Below are 24,189 nucleotides of genomic sequence, written 5' to 3'. Positions count from 1 at the left end.
TAATATAAATGTTATTATTAATGGTTGCAACCACCTATTTATAGATCCTATGTATTCTTAGACACAGATTGCTGTGTACAAGTTAATGTTTCAAGTTTCAAAACATACTTTGGTATGTTTTCATCATTGGATGATAACTTGGTGCATTTGGGCAATGATAACTTGTATCATCAATAGCTGATAACTTGGGGAAATCAGGCAATGATAACTTGTATCATTAATAGTGGATAACTTGGGGAAATCCGGCAATGATAACTTGTTTCATCAATAGCTGATAACTTGGGGAAATCAGGCAATGATAACTTGTTTCATCAATAGCTGATAACTTGGGGAAATCAGGCAATGATAACTTGTATCATCAATAGCTGATAACTTGGGGAAATCAGGCAATGATAACTTGTTTCATCAATAGCTGATAACTTGGGGAAATCAGGCAATGATAACTTGTATCATCAATAGCTGATAACTTGGGGAAATCAGGCAATGATAACTTGTATCATCAATAGCTGATAACTTGGGGAAATCAGGCAATGTTAACTTGTTTCATCAATAGCTGATAACTTGGGGAAGTCAGGCAATGATAACTTGGGGAAATCAGGCAGTGATAGCTTGCAGTGGAAAAACCCTTTCCACCTAACCCAATGGTCAGTCATCTATTATAACACATGCCTGCGAATATGCAAAAGTCTTGTTTTGTTGGTTCATTTGATATCATCTCCTATGTGAAATATATTTTGTCTGAGATACAGTGCTGAGTTGCTAGGCTGGTAGAGGGAGCATTTCAAAATAAATAACTGTTTTCACTTTCCTAATGGAAGAAGGTGAAGTTTACAATTTTTGGTGACTTAATTGCCTACTTGCCTGGTAAAGGTAACATGATCTCTAGACATGTGCAGTGTGATGTTTAGTTTCATTTACTAAAACCAAATGCATGTTTGAGTGCAAAACAGCCCAACAGTACCATCTGCATGTCAGTCTGCAACATTACAAGAAGTCAGTCAGCTTTGCCTGTCTTTGTCATATTGTGAAAATCAGTTGACAGCATTGGTTGGGTGTTTTGTATCACAGCAACACAACTAGTTTATTTTGGGGCAAGGCAGTAGGATTAAATCTCTTTGCCCAAGGACACCTCACAGTAGCCTACCCACAGTAATTCTGACCTTTCGGGTCATTTTTAGATGTATGAGCAGATATAACTTTTATGGGAAAATGTAACATATTCCAACTGTAATGTTTAATATCAGCCATTGTGTAATGAGAATCAAAGAGTGAGGTAACGTTTAAAAAACATAACTTTTTATGAATTTCAAAAGAATGTTTAGTAAAGATTTTTGTTTATTATTTCAGAGGCGAGACCAGAAGAAAGAGGAAGAGGAAAAGAAGATTGAGTTTATTATGGAAGAAAGGAAGAAAACAATTGAAAGATTAAAAAATCATAAAGTTGTGAGTTGTAACTCTGAGAAAAGACACCATTTTAAGACGTGTTATCACCCCTTTGAAATGCTCTAAAATGAGTGTGATATCAAAAACAATTTTTGCTTTCCTTCAAAGAAACACTGGCATTGGTTGCACTTTTACAGATTCAGAATTCAAACAGATATGTTGCTCTTTGTGCTGTTTACTTTGAAATATTTTTTTAATATTCTTGTAATAATAGACTAACTGCTTATCAGTGTTCATAGAAGATGTATTCAAATGAAATTAATAAAAGGAGTCAGATAATTGTATCTCTGGCAAGCCTTGATTAGCACTGGACTGAAATTATTAACAAAATAAAATCACTCAGTTGTGTAGTGATATTGGCTGCTGTAGGTACAGTTGGATGCCTCAGACATCACCCACCTGCCAGGTAACAATTTTAGACCCCTCTACCCTCCACCATTTCTGATAAACCTTATTGAGAAAGAGGGAGAAAGCAAATTTTTACAGTAAATTATGTTTCTCCAAGAATACTTACCTGATCACATTTAATGTTAGAGATATAAGCCTACTACCTCACAAATCCAGCCCTACTAAAAAGATGAAAAATGTTGTTCCAGTATATTTCACATAAACAAAGGGTGATAACTGTTGCCCATTACCTCCCTTTGCCACTGCCAGGTGTTTTTAATTTTTACAATGTGCTATATGTGAACATGGATGCGTAAAGGGCAGAGTGGCTGGGAGAGTTTTCTACTAATGTGATCAGGTAAGCATTCTCAGAGGAACATAGTTTACTTTAAAACTTTTCTTTCCCCTTCAAATACATTTCCCTGATCACATTAACATTAGGCATCCCTTCAAATCCTCCACTGAACTGTTGGAAGGAACAAGATAACCACCAATGATATTTGCTCCCCTTCAAACCCTCCATTGAACTGATGAAAGCAACAAAGTCTGCATCTAGAAATTAGTGCTAGATTCGACTGTCAAACAGTGACAGGAATCATTCATGACTAAGTCATAAATGATGGAAAGTGGATGCTAACTGAATTCAGATTTATTTGATAATGGTTTTAAAAGACAGAAATATTGCATAATTTATGCCATACAGAAATAGTTGTTTGATCTTGTATGGTGCTACCCTTTACATCCGTCCATCACATATTGAAGTTTTTGGTTTTGATCATTTGAGGCACTATCATGGGATATCCCTGTGCACATTTCTAGTTTTATTTATCTTTGTATGTGTGTGTGTGTAACATGATAACTGGGTGGGATTTTGGATTCACAACAGAACACTTTTGATGGTGATATAAATACAATGTTTAGTGACGAATGACTTGAATGAGAAAAGAATTATGATTAATATGTCTGTATAATATCCAAATATTGGATCAGTTAACATAATCTGCATGAACTAGATAATGAAAATACAAATAAATGGCCTTACACAGTACAAGGACAAGGGGTGAATGATTCACAGTGATTTGACAATGAACAAATGATGTGTTTTACTTAAATAGTAAAACTATTTTACTCATATAGTAAAAATGTATTCACTCAGATAGTGAAAATAATGAAAACAAAGGGACAGATGTACAAAACATATTTACAGTCCCAAAAACACACTGGGTATTACAAAAAAAAACCCAAAGATTAGCCCACTGCTGAAAGATTACATGCATGGAGTTACACACTCCGTCACCAACATACTTGGCTACCAGTCACACTGGTTGATCAAGCAGTCAGTATTCCAGGTTGGTCAATCAAGCAATCAGCGCCCACCAATCTCGGTCAGCAACACCAGATCACCTGCTATTCGACCAGTGACACTGTTTACTCATTTACTCAGCTCTATGGCTGGTATGGTTCAGCTTCACAGCTGCTATGGTCAACTTCTATGGTTAGCTCTGCAGCTGGTACCATGTCAACTCCTATAACTGATCACTCTGGTCAGCTGGAAATACATCTAACACTGTGTACTATGCATGACATGGGCATATACAATAAAATGTAATGACGTTATATACAGTAAGCTACACTGATTACATTATCGGCACAATAATTACAAAACAATAAGTTCTAATGTGAACCAAACTGCCTGACAAGAATCCTACAGTACTAAACGTTTCTTAAAAATTCAACTTTATATATTGCTAATATAAATCTCTTGCTAAGTGACAAACAAGAATAGAAAATATTTGCATGATACTATGTAAGCCGAAGCTACATAGAAAATATAAAAAAATAAACGTGATAGTACAATAGTTATAACTTATACACAAGAAATGAACAACTCACATACCTCTACAGCTGAAGATGTGCAAATCAAAGTAGGCTGCTCACTGCCAAGACGTTCCGTAATGTAAAGATTCTGACCTACGTTGAGGTATTTATACACAGACAGTGCTGCAATACATCGTCTGTGCGCTGGAAGCATTCAGTTCTTCCCATCGAATGCACTCCGCACGTGTGGCATAGGATGAACCGAATTCATTATTTCCAAATCTTTGGACAGTGTACATAAATCACCCTTGCGTACAGTTGTACACACAAAAAATGAAAGTGGAGTACATGTATTTAATAAATAAAAGGATTTATACAATTCTATGACAGTATGTGTGTGTGTGTGTGTGTACATGCATGGGAACGATGATGATATATATGAAATGTTAAGCCTAATAGCTTTGTTTGTAGGTGTATTTTATGCTTCATAGAAAACAGGTAGTTTTTATTCCATTTATGTTTAAGAACTTTTTAGTCATTTTCTACCAGTGTATATGGCTCTATTCTCAATTGTGCAATATTGCTTACTTTAGTATCTGCCAGCATGGCTATGTGAGAAAGCTTACCAGTAGCTTCTCATGGGCCAGTGGTTCTTCCCAGGGTTTTCCCTGATTCTTCCTCCACCTGTTATACTGGTCGCCATGTATAGCCAATCCTGTGCTGAAAAATGGCATTAAATCCCATAATAACAACATAACTTACTTTAGTCATGTGTACTGACCCCATTTAGGACCAACAAAACCCACTTTTTGAGCCTCACCACACACACACACACACATGCACACACACACACAGACATCAAAGATGACTTCTATATATATACCCACATTATTAAGATCCAAATGCAGACTGCATAGAACCAGATCTGCCATCACTTAGTGCACTGGCAACTCAGGGTCTGTTAGTTTATCAAGATTAATCAGTAGAATAACAAGACAGACACTAATATGTTGGCACATTATGTGATGGAATATCAGGATCTGTTTTTCTTGTGATTGGACCCAGCTTATATGAGAGTGTATATGGCTTATAAATTTTTAGAAGTCTTAAGCAATATGTGGTGAATAAAGTTAATGGAATGTATCAGACCATAATTTGAATAAGTCAGACAGGAAAAGAAGTCTCAGGGCCAAATGAGACCATCATTTGAATAAGTGAGTGATAAAAAGAAGTGTCAGGGCCAAATGAGTTAATGTTATGACCCTGCATTGATTTAGTTTTGTTCATCATACAACAAACGCTATTTTCAGCTTCTTCACACAAAAAACCTACTACAATACTGATTTCAAGCAACTTTGCAGAGTGCATCAGATTTGCACAAATGATCTTAATATGCCATTAAATATGTCTGCTATTACAAATAATAGAAACACATTAAACAGCTTTTTCTGAAGAAAAGACAACAATAGAATTTTACTTTGATAAAAAGCATTTGAATTGTCAAATGACTTTAAGCCAAAGAATGGTACATGATTTTAACCTTCAGTGTTGGCAGTTAGATGGCTCAGGCTGAAATAAATGATAATTGATTTAAAGAAAATATAATTTTGCTATTCTCAACAAATTCTTTCAAGATCATCTATAAAAAAAGAAGTTTTTTATTTTATTTTTAACCCCTGAATGGGTGTACTTAAATGGATAGTCCACATTGCATTTTATTTGTTATATATAATTGTTATGCAACATATTTTACATAATCTTTACACCAAAATGGAAAATACTTGTATTTCTATGCAATAAATGGCTGTTGTCACTGTTGATGGCAGTCAGCATTAAAGCATGCCATGAAATCTCAAAGTTGAACGATTCGGTTTGTGTTTACGATGGCTGCAATCATTCTGTAGTTTAACTAGTGATTACAATACTTTCATACTAAAGGGAACTAACCATTAACTTACTAGACAAACATTTCTAATTCTGAAGCTAACATAGGAACCAATGGTATAATTTTCAACCTACATGGAGGATAAGTTATATTTTCAAGAGATAGTTCCTGTGGTCACAGGATCTTCTTTTTTGTTTTATACAGATCAGAAACTGTTGCAAACAATAAGTCCTTATTGTCAAAAATTAGGCACTGTTGAATTAAAAAGCAAACATGACTCATTGTTTTATGCATTTTATGAAAATATTTCACTTTAAGCAACATTCTTAGCTATACTATAAGTAGTACTGTAGTGAACATAAGATGAGTTTATGACACAATGAACTGTTTGGAGATCCTTTGATGTTTTCATATCATTTATGCATTTCACAGATGCATTATGGCAATCCCAAACACAGAGTTGATTTTTCTAGATTTTCACAAGTTTGAACTAAATTATTTTAATAAGCACTATTTCTGAACTTCATTTACATTTACTATATTTATTTGGTTAATATCTATAAAATAATAGAAAGTGAAATTTTTATGGACTTCCTGTTAATGATACACCTATGTCTGACTATGTAAGCATGTTCTCTGTGATCTTTTATCAGACAGAGCTGGCCACACACATCCCACTGAATGTAATTGTCTTTGACCCTATTCTGTCTCTTAATGTTTTAGTATGACAAGGATCTTATGATGAACTTTGCCATAAAATCTCTTGATCTTGCAAATATTTATTGCTCATTAATTTGCATGAAGATTGATAGTGGAGATTGTGTGCAAGCCAATCAATTAAAATGTGTTAGTGCTATTATTGGACATCAGTCAAGTAAATCTGACTGTTGTTCGCACTGATTGTACACTGATACTGTTGTCTATAATTTTCAGAAATACCCAGCTCCAGCAACCATTAAACCAACAAGATACCAGCCACCCAATGTACGAGGAAAGATGGGTTCAAATTCAGGTACACCGACCTCATCTAAATTAGATTTAAGATCAGGAACTATGCAAATCAAGGACACCAAAGTCAAAAAGAGGACAAACTTAAACATACAAACTGTAGACTCAAAAACGAAAGTGGTCAGCTCTAAATTGCCCAAGCCTACTCCTCGCAAATCTAAAAATGGAACAAGTTCAGGGGATGATATACCAGTGACCATATTAATCAGTGGAAAGCCGGTTGACGAGGATGTTCCAGATTCTATGATCCTCATAGCTGATGCCATTCCCCATCCTCCTCCTTTTATGCCACCACCACCTCCTCCACCACCACCTCCACCACCACCACCGCCACCACCACCCCCTCCATCACCACTACCACTTTCACCATCTTCTCCTTCATCCCCACCAAATAGTATGGAGAACATTGCAGAGAGAAAGAAGAACAAAAGTACAGAGGTTGGGACTAAAGAGGGAATCAATCTAGCAGATATTCAAAGTGGACTGCATAGACTGAAGCCGATAGCAGAAAATGAGAGAAATCACAAACCACCAAGTAAGTAGTTAACCTAAACTTGCACATACAAGAGCCAATAACAGGCTATATGTTTTATCAAAGCTTCCATGTTATATCAAGGCTTCCATTCTATGCTGATTAGCGTAACTTTTCATCATTTATATGTTTCATGTCAAATTTAACACCTGCCCAAATTAGACAGGGTTGGCTCCCTCTGTGCATCCTTCTGTTAGGCAATTAGCTCCAATTTCCTTCGCATGATGTGTTAAAGTTCATTGAAAACCAGTAAAAATCAAGAAACCAAAATGACAAGTTAAAAATGCTGGTGCACCTTGACTGTATAATTTTTATCAGATCAAAATGCTGGTGCACCTTGATAGTGTAATTTTTGTTACATCGAGATGCTGGTGCACCTTGACTATGCAAGTTTTATTACATCAAAATGCTGGTGCACCTTGACAGTGTGACTTTTATTACATCAGGATACTGGTACACCTTGACTATGTACTTATTATTACATCAAGATGTTGGTGCACCTTGATTATGCAACTTTTATTACATCAAAATGCTGTTGCACCTTGACAGTGTAATTTTTGTTGCATCAAGATGCTGGTGCACCTTGACTATGCAAGTTTTATTACATCAGGATGCTGGAGAGTGGTTTGTAAAATTTTTGAATGGACATAAATGCTGGAAATGGCTTTTCTTTTTTACTAATTTTTCTCATTCGGTTATTATTATTAGCTTGACTTATAAAAAACTAGAAGAGCTTGTGCAGTGATCTATACTTTGGCATCTGTTAGCAGTATTATGTTATTACTTCTTATCTGCTTGGATAGGAAAGTCATGTCACACAGTATCTTTAGTCAAAGTATCCCACATCACAAGTGTGAAAAGTAGACATTTTCAGCACAGTTGCAACAGTCAGTCATAATGTGAGTGAAGAAAAATCTGAGCTATTCAGACAAGAAAATGAACTTAGATAAATAGCTTCTATTTCAGTATCTTTTGTGCACTAGATTATTCTTGTGAAACGTTGCATATGACAAATATGTGTGCAAAAGCTTGCTTTGAATCAGATGCAACCTTCTAGAAAGTCGTGCCTAAGTTTTGTGTTTTTTGAAAATTATAGAGTACACCAAGGGCACTAAAGTAGTTGCTGTTTAACTCAGTTGGTTTTCTTGTCTGAGCAGCTCTGATTGTTTGCAAATACTTCTACCAGTTTTTTTCAGTCAACTGGTATTTAAAGCTGAGGCAGAGAAGCCTGAATTGCTGCAAATGCCCATGATGTAGGATAAGAAAGCAGAAAAGCCTGAAGTGCTGTGAATGCCCATGATGTAGGATGAGGAGGTAGAAAAGCCAGAAGGGCTGCAAATGCCCATGATATAGGGTTAGAAAATCAGAAAATCTGAAGTGCTGCAAATGCCCATGATATAGGGTGAGATGGCAGAAGAGCAGAAATGCTGCAAATGCCCATGATGTAGGATAAGAAGGCAGAAAAGCCTAAAGTGCTGCAAATGCCCATGATGTAGGGTGAGAAGGCAGAAAAGCCTGAAGTGCTGCAAATACCCATGATGTTGGATAAGAAGGCAGAAAAGCCTAAAGTGTTGCAAATGCCCATGATGTAGGGTGAGAAGGCAGAAAAGCCTAAAGTGCTGCAAATGCACATGATGTAGGGTGAGAAGGCAGAAAAGCTGAAGTGCTGGAAGTGCCCATGATGTAGGATGAGAACGCAGAAAGTCCTGAAGTGCAGCAAATTCCTGTGATATAGGGTTAGAAGGCAGAAAAGCTGAAGTGCTGCAAGTGCCCATGATGTAGGATGAGAAAGCAGAAAAGCCTGAAGTGCTGCAAAGGCCCATGATGTAGGATAAGAAGGCAGAAAAGCCTGAAGTGCTGCAAATTCCTGTTATATAGGGTCAGAAAGCATAAAAGCTTGAAGTGCTGCAAAGGCCCATGATGTAGGATAAGAAGGCAGAAAAGCCTGAAGTGCTGCAAATGCCCATGATGTAGGGTCAGAAAGCAGAAAAGCCTAAAGTGCTGCAAATGCCCATGATGTAGGATGAGAAGGCAGAAAGTCCTGAAGTGCTGCAAAGGCCCATGATGTAGGATAAGATGGCAGAAAAGCCTGAAGTGCTGCAAATTCCCGTGATATAGGGTTAGAAGGCAGAAAAGCCGAAGTGCTGCAAATGCCCATGATGTAGGATAAGAAGGCAGAAAAGCCTAAAGTGCTGCAAATGCCCATGATGTAGTATGTTGAGATTGTTATTTTAAGTTTCATAAACGAAAATAATGTCCATTAGAACTACAGTATGGCAGTCATGATGGCTAGCTTGAAAATTGTACTATAGGTACTTTTCCAGTATGGATGATCATATTGCCATGGTGTTATGATATGTAGATTGTCCTAAATGGATATGGTGCTGATCTGACATCCAACATAGCTGCAGTTGTGTGCTTCTTGAAAATCTTGTGATCACCACTCCAGCTTAACAAATGGTCAAAACAACATGGGTTTTCATTAGAATCTTATGATACCTACTGTGGTCATACATGAAAATTGTGTCAATCTGACTTGCAGTATGGTCATAAAGTAGATGGTCCTTAATTAAAATGGTGTCTGTTTAGTGTGACATAATAAAACTGGTCATGCATGACAATATTGCAACCAGTCTGACATCAGACATGTCTGCCATGATCACCATCATATTTTATTGCAACTCCTTTTGGAGAAATTGTCATACCAAATAGAGTTTCTCTGAACAAATGGCCCACAACATTCAGACATCATACTATTTTGAACAAGTTGAAAACCAGACTTACTTGAAGTCAAGTCAACTATAAGACTGTCTGAAAAATTTATCTCTGCTATATGGTTTTCATTATGGATTTGCAATACATGCAGACTGTACCACCAACATGTCTTTGCTATTGAGAATGAGTTTAAAACCAGATCTTTTTGACCATAGGGTCAACTCAGAGGTCACTGCTGTTGACATCTTTGTACTTCTTTAACTCATGAAAACATTGACATATACAAATAAATTTTTTACTGGACTTGATACTCAGTTGTTTGCCAATAAACAAGCAGCGCAGTGACTGACTTTAAGATCAACATTCATGACTGTGGTTTCATAGTAAAGGCATGTATGTATGATAACTCCAACAAATATGAACCTAATTTTATCAAACCCAGTTGGTGGATGTAACTAAAGAATACACTGGATGATGTCAATTCAGTAATGGGAATTTTTGAGAAAATTTGAATGAAATGAACCAGTCATGAATTCCTGAAAATTCCATTCATCTAGTAGAGTGTCAATCCTTTCCAGCAAGTTAATTTCGTTGAGTAAAGTGTCATTCATTTCGTCCAGCAAAGTGTCATTCCTTTCATCCAGTAGAGTGTCATTTCTTTCATCCAGTAAAGTGTCATTTCTTTCATCCAGTAAAGTGTGATTTCTGTTATCCAGTAAAGTGTAGTTTCTTTCATCCAGTAGAGTGTCATTCCTTTCATCCAGTAAAGTGTTATTTCTTTCATCCAGTAAAGTGTTATTTCTTTCATTCAATAAAGTGTCATTCCCTACATCCATTAATGTGTCATACCATTCATCCAGTAAAGTGTCATTCCTTTCATCCAGTAAAGTGTAATTTCTTTCATTCAATAAAGTGTCATTCCTTTCATCCAGTAAAGTGTAATTTCTTTCATTCAATAAAGTGTCATTCCTTTCATCCAGAAAAGTGTTATTTCTTTCATCCAGTAAAGTGTAATACCTTTCATCCAGTAAAGTGTCATTCCTTTCATCCAGTAAAGTGTTATTTCTTTCATCCAGTAAAGTGTTATTTCTTTCATTCAATAAAGTGTGATTCCTTTTATCCAGTAAAGTGTCATTCCATTCATCCAGTAAAGTGTAATTTCTTTTATCCAGTAAAGTATAATTCCTTTCATCCAGTAAAGTGTCATTTCTTTCATCCAGTAAAGTGTCATTTCTTTCATCCAGTAAAGTGTTATTCCTTTCAATCCATATAAGTATAATTTCTTTTATCCAGTAAAGTGTCATTATATTCGTCCAGTAAAGTGTAATTTCTTTCATTCAATAAAGTGTCATTCCTTTCATCCAGTAAAGTGTAATTTCTTTCATTCAATAAAGTGTCATTCCTTTCATCCAGTAAAGTGTTATTTCTTTCATCCAGTAAAGTGTCATTCCATTCATCCAGTGAAGTGTAATTTCTTTCATCCAGTAAAGTGTAATTTATTTCATTCAATAAAGTGCCATTTCATTCCTCCAGTAAAGTGTCATTCCATTCATCCAGTAAAGTGTCATTCCTTTCATTCAATACAATGTAATTTCTTTTATCGAGTAAAGTGTCATTCCTTTCATTCAATAAAGTGTCATTCCTTTTATCCAGTAAAGTGTCATTCCATTCATCCAGTGAAGTGTCATTCCTTTTATCCAGTAAAGTGTCATTCCATTCATCCAGTAAAGTGTCATTCCTTTCATTCAATACAATGTAATTTCTTTTATCCAGTAAAGTGTCATTCCTTTCATCCAGTAAAGTGTCATCCTTTTCATTCAGTAAAGTGTAATTTCTTTCATCCAGTAAAGTGTAATTTCTTTCATTCAATAAAGTGTAATTTCTTTCATCCAGTAAAGTGTAATTTCTTTCATCCAGTAAAGTGTCATTCCATTCATCCAGTGAAGTGTAATTTCTTTCATCCAGTAAAGTGTAATTTATTTCATTCAATAAAGTGCCATTTCATTCCTCCAGTAAAGTGTCATTCCATTCATCCAGTAAAGTGTTATTTCTTTCATTCAATAAAGTGTCATTCCATTCACCCAGTAAAGTGTCATTCCATTCATCCAGTAAAGAGTAATTCCTTTCATCCAGTAAAGTGTCATTTCTTTCATCCAGTAAAGTGCAATTTCTTTCAGCCAGTAAAGTGTAATTTCTTTTATTCAGTAAAGTGTAATTTCTTTCATCCAGTAAAGTGTAATTTCTTTCATCCAGTAAAGTGTAATTTCTTTCATCCATTAAAGTGTCATTCCTTTCATCCAGTGAAGTGTCATTCTTTTCATCCAGTAAAGTGTCTCTCCTTTCATCCAGTGAAGTGTCATTCCATTCATCCAGTAAAGTGTCATTCCATTCATCCAGTAAAGTGTAATTTCTTTCATCCAACAAAGTGTAATTTCTTTCATCCAGTAAAGTGTCATTTCATTCATCCAGTAAATTGTAATTTCTTTCATCCAGTACAGTGTAATTTCTTTCATCCAGTAAAGTGTCATTCCATTCATCCAGTGAAGTGTCATTCCATTCATCCAGTAAAGTGTCATTCCATTCATCCAGTTAAGTGTAATTTCTTTTATCCAGTAAAGAGTCATTCCTTTCATTCAGTAAAGTGTCATTTCTTTCATACAGTTAAGTGTAATTTCTTTTATCCAGTAAAGTGTCATTCCTTTCATCCAGGAAAATGTCAGTATTTCATCCAGTAAAGTGTAATTCCTTTCATCCAGTAAAGTGTAATTTCTTTCATCCAGTAAAGTGTCATTCCATTCATCCAGTAAAATGTCATTCCATTTATCCAGTAAAGTGTAATTTCTTTCATCCAATAAAGTGTCATTCCTTTCATTCAATAAAGTGTCATTCCTTTCATCCAGTAAAGTGTAATCTCTTTTATCCAGTAAAGTGCCATTCCATTCATTCAATAAAGTGTCATTCCATTCATCCAGTAAAGTGTAATTTCTTTTATCCAGTAAAGTGTAATTCCATTCATCCTGTAAAGTGTAGTTTCTTTTATTCAGTAAAGTGCCATTCCATTGATTCAGTTAAGTACCATTCCATTCATCCAGTAAAGTACCATTCCATTCATTTAATAAAGTGTCATTCCATTCATCCAATAAAGTGCCATTCCGTTCATTCAATAAAGTGTCATTCCATTCATCCAGTAAAGTGTAATTTCTTTTATCCAGTAAAGTGTCATTCCTTTCCTTCAATAAAGTGTCATTCCTTTTATCGAGTACAGTGCCATTCTTTTCATCCAGTAAAGTGTAATTTCTTTTATCCCTTAAAATGTCATTGCATTCATCCAGTGAAGTGTCATTCCATTCCTTTCATCCAGTAAAGTGTCATTCCATTCATCCAGTAAAGTGACATTCCATTTATCCTGTAAAGTGTAATTCCATTCATCCAGTGAAGTGTCATTTTTTTTTATCCAGTGAAGTGTAATTTCTTTTATCCAGTAAAATGCCATTCCTTTCATCCAGTAAAGTGTCATTCCATTCATTCAATAAAGTGTCATTCCTTTCATCCAGTAAAGTGTAATTTCTTTTATCCAGTAAAATGCCATTCCATTCATCCAGTAAAGTGTCATTTCATTCATTCAACAAAGTGTCATTCCATTCATCCAGTAAAGTGTCATTCCATTCATTCAATAGAGTGTCATTCCTTTCATCCAGTAATGCGACATTCCTTTCATCCAGTGAAGTCTCATTCCATTCATCCAGTAAAGTGTCATTCCATTCATTCAATAAAGTGTCATTCCATTCATCCAGTGAAGTGTCATTCCTTTCATCCAGTGAAGTCTCATTCCATTCATCCAGTAAAATGTCATTCCATTCATCCAGTAAAGTGTCATTCCATTCATTCAATAAAGTGTCATTCCTTTCATCCAGTGAAGTGTCATTCTTTCCATCCAGTAAAGTGTCATTCCGTTCATTCAATAAAGTGTCATTCCATTCATCCAGTAAAGTGTAATTTCTTTTATGCAGTAAAGTGTCATTGCATTCATCCAGTGAAGTGCCATTCCATTCATTCAATAAAGTGTCGTTCCTTTTATTCAGTAAAGTGCTATTCATTTCATACAGTAAAGTGTCATTCCTTTTATCCAGTAAAGTGTAATTTCTTTGATTCAATAAAGTGTCATTCTTTTCATTCAGTAAAGTGTCATTCCTTTTATCCAGTAAAGTGTCATTCCATTCTTTCAATAAAGTGTAATTTCTTTTATCCAGTAAAGTGTCATTCCTTTCATTCAATAAAGTGTAATTTCTTTTATCCAGTAAAGTGTCAATCCTTTCATCCAGTAAAGTGTCATTCCTTTTATCCAGGAAAGTGTCATTCCAGTCATCCAGTAAAGTGTAATTTCTTTGATTCAATAAAGTGTCATTCCATTCATCCAGTAATGTGTCATTCCTTTCATTCAGTAAAGTGTCATTCCTTTTATCCAGTAAAGTGTCATTCCATTCATTCAATAAAGTATAATTTCTTTTATCGAGTAAAGTGTCATTCCTTTCATTCAGTAAAGTGTCATTCCTTTCATCCAGTAAAGTGTAATTTCTTTTATCCAGTAAAGTGTCATTTCTTTCATTCAATACAGTGTCATTCCATTCATCCAGTAAAGTGTCATTCCGTTTATCCAGTAAAGTGTCATTCCTTTTATCCAGGAAAGTGTCATTCCGGTCATCCAGTAAAGTGTAATTTCTTTGATTCAATAAAGTGTCATTCCATTCATCCAGTAATGTGTCATTCCTTTCATTCAGTAAAGTGTCATTCCTTTTATCCAGTAAAGTGTCATTCCGTTCATTCAATAAAGTGTAATTTCTTTTATCCAGTAAAGTATCATTCCCTTCATTCAATAAAGTGTCATTCCTTTCATTCAATAAAGTGTCATTCCTTTCATCCAGTAAAGTGTCATTCCTTTTATCCAGTAAAATGCCATTCCATTCATCCAGTAAAGTGTCATTACTTTTATCCAGTAAAGTGCCATTCCATTCATCCAGTAAAGTGTCATTCCATTCATCCAGTAAAGTGTCATTCCTTTCATTCAATAAAGTGTAATTTCTTTTATCCAGTAAAGTGTCATTTCTTTCATTCAATACAGTGTGATTCCATTCATCCAGTAAAGTGTCATTCCGTTTATACAGTAAAATGCCATTCCATTCATCCAGTAAAGTGTCATTCCATTCATTCAGGAAAGTGTCATTCCATTCAGCCAGTAAAGTGTCTTTCCTTTCATTCAATAAAGTGTAATTTCTTTTATCCAGTAAAGTGTCATTCCTTTCATTCAATAAAGTGTCATTCCATTCATCCAGTAAAGTGTCATTCCTTTCATTCAATAAAGTGTAATTTCTTTTATCCAGTAAAGTGTCATTCCTTTCATTCAATAAAGTGTCATTCCTTTCATCCAGTAAAGTGTCATTCCATTCATCCAGTAAAGTGTCATTCCTTTTATTCACTACAGTGTAATTTCTTTCATCCAGTAAAGTGTCATTCCATTCATCCAGTAAAGTGTAATTTCTTTTATCTAGTAAAGTGTCATTCCTTTCATTCAATAAAGTGTTATTCCTTTCATCCAGTAAAGTGTCATTCCTTTTATCCAGTAAAGTGTCATTCCATTCATCCAGTAAAGTGTCATTCCTTTCATTCAATACAATGTAATTTCTTTTATCCAGTAAAGTGTCATTCCATTCATCCAGTAAAGTGTCATTCCTTTCATTCAATACAATGTAATTTCTTTTATCCAGTAAAGTGTCATTCCTTTCATCCAGTAAAGTGCCATTCCATTCATTCAATAAAGTGCCATTCCATTCATCCAGTAAAGTGTCATTCATTTTATCCAGTAAAGTGTCATTCCATTCATCCAGTAAAATGCCATTCCATTCATCCAGTAAAGTGCCATTCCATTCATCCAGTAAAGTGTAATTTGTTTTATCCAGTAAAGTGTCATTCCATTCATCCAGTGAAGTGTCATTCCATTCATCCTGTGAAGTGTCATTCCATTCATCCAGTAAAGTGTCATTCCATTCATCCAGTGAAGTGTCATTCCATTCATCCAGTAAAGTGTCATTCCATTCATCCAGTAAAGTGTAATTTGTTTTATCCAGTAAAGTGTCATTCCATTCATCCAGTGAAGTGTCATTCCATTCATCCTGTGAAGTGTCATTCCATTCATCCAGTAAAGTGTCATTCCATTCATCCAGTAAAGTGTCATTCCATTCATCCTGTGAAGTGTCATTCCATTCATCCAGTAAAGTGTCATTCCATTCATCCAGTGAAGTGTTATTCCATTCATCCAGTGAAGTGTCATTCCATTCATCCTGTGAAGTGTCATTCCATTCATCCAGTAAAGTGTCATTCCATTCATCCAGTAAAGTGTTATTCCATTCATCCAGTAAAGTATCATTCCATTCATCCAGTAAAGTGTAATTTGTTTTATCCAGTAAAGTGTCATTCCATTCATCCAGTGAAGTGTTATTCCATTCATCCAGTAAAGTGTCATTCCATTCATCCAGTAAAGTGTCATTCCATTCATCCAGTAAAGTGTCATTCCATTCATCCAGTAAAGTGCCATTCCATTCATTCAATAAAGTGCCATTCCATTCATCCAGTAAAGTGTCATTCCATCCAGTGAAGTGTCATTCCATTCATCCTGTGAAGTGTCATTCCATTCATCCAGTAAAGTGTCATTCCATTCATCCAGTGAAGTGTCATTCCATTCATCCAGTAAAGTGTAATTTCTTTTATCCAGTAAAGTGTCATTCCATTCATCCAGTGAAGTGTTATTCCATTCATCCAGTGAAGTGTCATTCCATTCATCCAGTAAAGTGTCATTCCATTCATCCAGTAAAGTGTGATTTGTTTCATCCAGTAAAGTGCCATTCCATTCATTCAATAAAGTGCCATTCCATTCATCCAGTAAAGTGTCATTCCTTTTATCCAGTAAAGTGTCATTCCATTCATCCAGTGAAGTGTCATTCCATTCATCCTGTGAAGTGTCATTCCATTCATCCAGTAAAGTGTCATTCCATTCATCCAGTGAAGTGTCATTCCATTCATCCAGTAAAGTGTAATTTCTTTTATCCAGTAAAGTGTCATTCCATTCATCCAGTGAAGTGTCATTCCATTCATCCCGTAAAGTGTCATTCCATTCATCCAGTAAAGTGTCATTCCATTCATCCAGTGAAGTGTCATTCCATTCATCCAGTAAAGTGTCATTCCATTCATGCAGTAAAGTGTCATTCCTTTTATCCAGTAAAGTGCCATTCTTTTCATCCAGTAAAGTGTAATTTCTTTTATCCCTTAAAATGTCATTCCATTCATCCAGTAAAGTGTCATTCCTTTCATTCAATAAAGTGTCATTCCATTCATCCAGTAAAGTGTAATTTCTTTTATCCAGTAAAGTGTCATTCCATTCATCCAGTGAAGTGTCATTCCATTCTATTCATCCAGTAAAGTGTCATTCCATTCATTCAATAAAGTGTCATTCCTTTTATCCTGTAAAGTTTAATTTCTTTTATCCAGTAAAATGCCATTGCATTCATCCAGTAAAGTGTCATTCCTGTCATCCAGTAAAGTGTCATTCCATTCATTCAATAGCGTCATTCCTTTTATCCAGTGAAGTGTAATTTCTTTTATCCGGTAAAGTGTCATTCCATTCATCCAGTAAAGTGGCATTCCTTTCATCCAATAAAGTGTAATTTCTTTTATCCCGTAAAGTGTCATTCCATTCATCCAGTAAAGTGTAATTTCTTTTATCCAGTAAAGTGTCATTCCATTCATCCAGTAAAGTGTAATTTCTTTCATCCAGTGAAGTGTCATTCTTTTCATCCAGTAAAGTTTCATTCCTTTCATCCAGTGAAGTGTCATTCCATTCATCCAGTGAAGTGTAATTTCTTTTATCCCGTAAAGTGTCATTCCATTCATCCAGTAAAATGTAATTTCTTTTATCCAGTAAAGTGTCATTCCATTCATCGAGTAAAATGTAATTTCTTTCATCCAATAATGTGCAATTTCTTTCATCCAGTAAAGTGTAATTTCTTTTATTCAGGAAAATGTAATTTCTTTCAAGGGACTCTTATCATCAGACTTACAAAACCTCATGCATTTGTTATGCTACAGTTATAAATTAGACCTTGCAAAATAGCTCATTCCAATCACGCCATTGAAAAGAGATACGGGGAGTGTAGGAAAAAGCTTATTTTTCCAATATCACCATTGAAAAGAGAGAGGTGGAATGTAGTAAATAGCCTATTATCCCAATCCAACCATTGAAAAGAGAGAGGGGGAGTGGAATAAATAGCATATTATTCCAATATCACCATTGAAAAGAGATAGGGGAAGTGGAGTAAAAATCTCATTATTCCAATCACACCATTGAAAAGAGAGAGGGGGAGTGGAGTAAATAGCATATTATTCCAATATCACCATTGAAAAGAGAGAGGGGAAGTGGAGTGAAAGCTCATTATTCCAATCACACCATTGAAAGAGAGAGGTGGGTGTAGTAAATAAATTATTATTCCAATATCACCGTTGAAAAGAGAGAGAGGAAGTGTAGTAAATAGCTTTTTATTCTAATATCACCATTGAAAAGAGAGAGGGGAAGTGGAGTAAAAAGCTCATTATTCCAATCACACAATTGAAAAGAGTGGGGGAGTGGAGTAAATAGCATATTTCTCCAATAGCACCATTGAAAAGAGAGAGGGGAAGTGTAGTAAATAGCTTATTCCAATATCACCATTGACAAGAGAGAGGGGAAGTGGAGTAAAAAGCTCATTATTCCAGTCTCACAATTGAAAAGAGTGGGGGAGTGGAGTAAATAGCATATTTCTCCAATAACACCATTGAAAAGAGATAGGGGAAGTGGAGTAAATAGCTTATTATTCCAATCACACCATTGAAAAGAGGGAGGTGGAGTTGAGTAAAAAGCTCATTATTCCAATATCATCATTGAAAAGAGAGAGGGGGAGTGTAGTAAATAGTTTGTTATTCCAATCAAACCATTGAAAAGAGAGAGGTGGGTGTAGTAAATAGATTATTATTCCAATATCACCATTGAAAAGAGAGAGGGGAAGTGGAGTAAAAAGCTCATTATTCCAATCACACGATTGAAAAGAGAGAGGGGGGTGTAGTAAATAGATTATTATTCCAATATCACCATTGAAAAGAGAGAGGGGGAGTGTAGTAAATAGCTTATTATTCCAGTATCACCGTTGAAAAGAGAGAGGGGAAGTGGAGTAAAAAGCTCATTATTCCAATCACACAATTGAAAAGAGTGGCAGAGTGGAATAAATAGCATATTTCTCCAATAACACCATTGAAAAGAGAGAGAGGGGAAGTGGAGTAAATAGCTTATTATTCCAATCACACTATTGAAAAGAGGGAGGTGGAGTTGAGTAAAAAGCTCATTATTCCAATATCATCATTGAAAAGAGAGAGGGGGAGTGTAGTAAATAGTTTGTTATTCCAATCAAACCATTGAAAAGAGAGAGGGTTGGTGTAATAAATAGCTTATTATTCCAATCACACCATTGAAAAGAGAGAAGGGGAGTGGAGTAAATAGCTTATTATTCCAATATCACCATTGAAAAGAGAGAGGGGAAGTGGAGTCAAAAGCTCATTATTCCAATCACACCATTGAAAAGAGAGAGGGGGGTGTAGTAAATAGATTATTATTCCAATATCACCATTGAAAAGAGAGTGGGGAAGTGGAGTAAAAAGCTCATTATTCCAATCACACCATTGAAAAGAGAGAGGGGGGTGTAGTAAATAGATTATTATTCCAATATCACCATTGAAAAGAGAGTGGGGAAGTGGAGTAAAAAGCTCATTATTCCAATCACACCATTGAAAAGAGAGAGGGGGGTGTAGTAAATAGATTATTATTCCAATCACACCGTTGAGAAGAGAGAGGGGGGAGTGTAGTAAATAGCTTATTATTCCAATGTCACCATTGAAAAGAGAGTGGGGAAGTGGAGTAAAAAGCTCATTTTTCCAATCACACCATTGAAAAGAGAGTGGGGGAGTGGAGTAAATAGCATTTTACTCCAATATCACCATTGAAAAGAGAGAGGGGAAGTGGAGTAAATAGCATATTACTCCAATATCACCATTTAAAAGTGAGATGGGGAGTGTAGTAAAAAGCTCATTATTCCAATATCACCATTGAAAAGAGAGAGGGGGAGGGAGAGTGGAGTAAATAGCTTATTATTCCAATATCACCATTGAAAAGAGAGTGGGGGAGTGGAGTAAATAGCTTATTATTCCAATATCACCATTGAAAAGAGAGAGGGGAAGTGGAGTCAAAAGCTCATTATTCCAATATCACCATTGACAAGAGAGTGGGGGAGTGGAGTAAATAGCTTATTTTATTCCAATATCACCATTGAAAAGAGAGTGGGGGAGTGGAGTAAATAGCTTATTATTCCAATATCACCATTGAAAAGTGAGATGTGGAGTGTAGTAAATAGCTTATTATTCCAATAACTCCATTGGAAGGAGAGATGGGGAGTGGAGTAAAAAGATGCAGCTGAGGCAAGGTCTTATCTGAGAATTAACAGAATTATATATCTAACATATGAGATCATTATTCAAGAACATTCTTTGTTCTCTTCACTTATATCTAACATATGAGATTGTTAGTCAAGAACATTCTTTGTTCTTTTATTTGAAATGACGAAGATCCAATATATTTAACATATGAGATCATTATTTGAGAACATTCTTTGTTCTTTTGTTTGAAATGACAGAGATCCTGTATATCTTTGTATGTTCATATTGTTAATAGAGGGGGAATCTTGGTTCGTCTATAGATCCATATGTACATATCTGTTCTGAAAAGCATGCTAGCACACTTAATCATAAAATACTTTACATGAAATCCTGACCAAAAAAAAAATGGAGAATTCATTAGGCGATGCATATCTTCACTAACATGTGACTCCTCATTACACTTGGGCATAATTATTACACTTTGGGCATAATCATTACACTTGGGCATAATTATTACACTTTGGGCATAATTATTACACTTGGGCATAATTATTACACTTTGTGCACAATCATTGCACTTTGGGCATAATCATTACACTTTGGGCATAATCATTACACTTTGGGTATAATTATTACACTTTGGGGCATAATTATTACACATTGGGCATAATCATTACACTTAGGGCATAATAATTATGCTTTATTCCACCAAATTACATGATACACAAGGCTGATATTGATTGTGCCTTTTTAGTACATGAAAAAAATAAAGCAATAAACAACTGTGCTTGTCATTTGTATTATCATTTCTTTAATCTCACAGATCATCTAAATTTGAGAATATTCTTATAAAAAGTACTGCTGCAAATGAATAGTGTAAGAGTACATTTGTCCATCCTTGACCTGCATGTACTTTCCTTATTTTCTATTTATAGAAACTTTTGACACCATTCCAGTAAAACATGTTTCATCAAATTGAAAAACTTGTCTTACAAATTCATTATAGTTTGATAATATCTGTTGTCTCTACTTTTAAAAAAAATGGAACCAGATGCATGCAAAATAGGCTATATTGATGTGATTCAAAAATATTATATGACTGACAAATGTTAGAGAGAAATGTTTTTAAACATCAGGACATGTCGGATCAGGAAAGAGACAAATCAATAACACTTCACAAATTTAAAAAGAATATAATAGTGACATAATGCAACAATTGGATAGAGGACGCCATCATGCTCATTGCAAAATTTGCAGACTTTACAGTCATTCAGCGAAAGTTAGACAAAAGTTAAGGTAGACCGGCTAAAGTGAGTGTTGTATATAAATCAACAACTGTGCTAACACAGCAGTCACCTCCTGCCATCACTAGATGTGGCCCCATTAGGATTATTGTCTGTGCATCTGTCTTTTGGAGATGATAGCTATACTGAATGCATTTCAACTGTGGAAGAAGACAAGTAAAAATGGCATTCTTATCCTATCTAGCGACAGTGGTAACTTACATAAAAAAATCAAGGGGCAACCCAATTCCCAGGCCTTTGCAATCTGGTTGGGGATTTTCTCAAGTGGTGTCATCATCAACAATACAACATCTATGTCCACCACATCCGAGGCTGACTCATTGTCCTTGTGGACTGTTTCAATGAAGCCAGCAGATTCAAACCGAATGGTCTTGTTAACTGAATGGTCTTGTTAACCGAATGGTCTTGTTAAGCCCTTGGTACTTAGATGAATCTCTACCTGCTGGGATGAACTACTTGTAGAGCTGCTTGTGACAGGGGAAATGCAAAGCTACCCACCATTGTCTCTCCAGTGTCTGGCCTACAAGCCTTGGCAGTCAACAAACACTTTCCATGAAGTAAATTGGTCAAGATACATATGCATTTTCTCTGACTTTTTAGATCCCAACATTCTTGCAGAAAGTGTGAGGATCAGTATAATCTGGTCTTGATTTCTTTCCTGAAATGGGAAAAATTATGGATGAAAAAGCAGTTAGACTTTCTTTTCTCTCTTGGTTAAGGAACTGTGAATGTGGGTGATTTATCCAGACCTAGAATAGTTGTTGAACCTGCACAAATGGCTCATAAATGCATGCTCTCCAATTATCAGAAAATGCTTGGACAGAATCACTTTGGTAGGCAAGGCCACAACTTTGAAAGCATATGAAGGAAGTCAGGTGTTTTTGCCAGTGGTGCAAATGAAAACACATCACTCCAATGAGTGATTCATTGTCACAGATAGCTAGATTTTTCCTTTGAAGGAAAGAAGTTAGAGCCTGCACAATATGTCTACCATTCCACAATCTCAGACACATAGTGTCATCATGGAAGGGAGAATATTGGCCAAAACAAACACCTCACTGACTTTCCAGTGAGCTTTGATTTGTCTCCACTAAGAAGTTGGACGAAACTGAATGTACTGTGGATTCTGATAAGGTTGAAAAGAGCGCCTTACAAACCTGTCTAAATTCTTCTACACTCACCTGTCATATAAAATCTGTTTCCTACTCATTCTATGTACAGCACATAGAATCTGTGACCTAAATGCAGTTAATCCAAACTATCTGTTGTTCTGTCATGATGGTTTAATTTCACTTATAATGGTTCCTGCTTTCATTATTAAGAACAGGCTCCCGCTAATGGGAAATAAGTCCTTTGTGTTGAAACTTCTTTCCTTCTTCTACCTAAATTGTAAAGAACGTATACAGGAACCTATATGGGCTTTGAAGTGCTACCTGAAGTGAACCAAGCCAGTGAAAAGAGGGAGGTCATTTTTAATTGTACCATAGAAAGAAGTATAATATCTTAGCTCAAGCTCTATCATCCAGGGAATGTCTGGTTATTTGATCAGCACATACAAATCTAACCCAAGACCAGATGAGTGGGACCCTTAAAAGTAGAAGAACAGGCTTCTTTTGTAGGCCAACAGTTTCACAATAATGTAACAACTCAACTTTTGATGGATGTATGAGGGTTAAATATTTCCCATAATGTTTTGGCATATTTGTATGATCAACGAAGGCAATGTCTGAAGGACTGTGCAAGTCCAATAAAATGTTAAACTTTTAATTAATATATTCATAACCTAACACTTGCCTGCATCTCTTATGAGATTTAAAGCTGCTTCACAAAAATGGAGGGGAGCTGAAATTTGGCTTTCTTCTGGGTAAGGGGATGTAACTCCCTCCAACTCTTTACTGTTATCCTAATATATTATGATCAGGTAATGTATTTGCAGAACAAATCAATTTATTGAGTAAAATATGTTTCTTTGATAATACTGTAGCGTAATCAGTCATAATGCAGACACACTTTCCATGCTTCCCCAACGGTACAATTTACAATCAGATAGATACTGCATATTTACACCATTAGTAAAAGAAGTGTGGACATGATTTGGTGACAGTCCTTCTTTCAAAGGAAAGATCACTCTTGTCTGACTTCCAGATGAATTTTAACACTTTGTTTCTAAAAGCAAGCTTGGTAGGGCTGAATTTACATGTTAGTGCTCCTAATTATTGTGATCAGGTAAGTATTATTGGAGAAACTTATGCTTTTCTTTGAACTGTATTAGTACAGTTGATATATGTAGAAACCAATTGACCTTGGAAAATGAAGTTTGATACAGATAAACCATTTGACCTTGGCTAATGATGGAGTTTGATATGTATATGTATACATGAGGTGGACCTGATTACATTTTTTTTATTGCAAATGATTCTTGTTAGTTTCTTTTTTTATTTTCTAAGTACTTGGATTTGCAGCACTTACAGTTATTCTCTGGGTATGGTAAAAGATGTAAAAACAAATCTAAATATTGTAACATTTTTCTTAGTGCAATATATGAATGGGGGACTATAGATGCCTTGGGAGTGGAGACACATAATGTTAAT

The 24,189-nt window shown here is 35.4% G+C and overlaps 1 protein-coding gene across 2 annotated transcripts in view; it reads left to right on the top strand.

Moving 5' to 3' along the window:
• LOC149800820 (junction-mediating and -regulatory protein-like) overlaps nt 1-24,189 on the top strand; it is a 99,101-nt gene that overhangs the window by 52,815 nt on the left and 22,097 nt on the right. For both annotated transcript variants that reach the window (XM_089954816.1, XM_089954815.1), the window contains exons 8-9: nt 1,348-1,443; nt 6,467-7,076. In XM_089954816.1, coding sequence (XP_089810942.1) covers nt 1,348-1,443; nt 6,467-7,076 — 706 coding nt within the window. The remainder of the gene's footprint in view (nt 1-1,347; nt 1,444-6,466; nt 7,077-24,189) is intronic.

This window comes from Sinohyriopsis cumingii, chromosome 4 (assembly GCF_028554795.1).
Source record: "Sinohyriopsis cumingii isolate HCF-2022 chromosome 4, ASM2855479v2, whole genome shotgun sequence".
NCBI lineage: Eukaryota > Metazoa > Mollusca > Bivalvia > Unionida > Unionidae > Sinohyriopsis > Sinohyriopsis cumingii.
The sequence above is the reverse complement of the archived record's forward strand: the minus strand, read 5'-3'. Positions and strand labels throughout refer to the sequence as shown.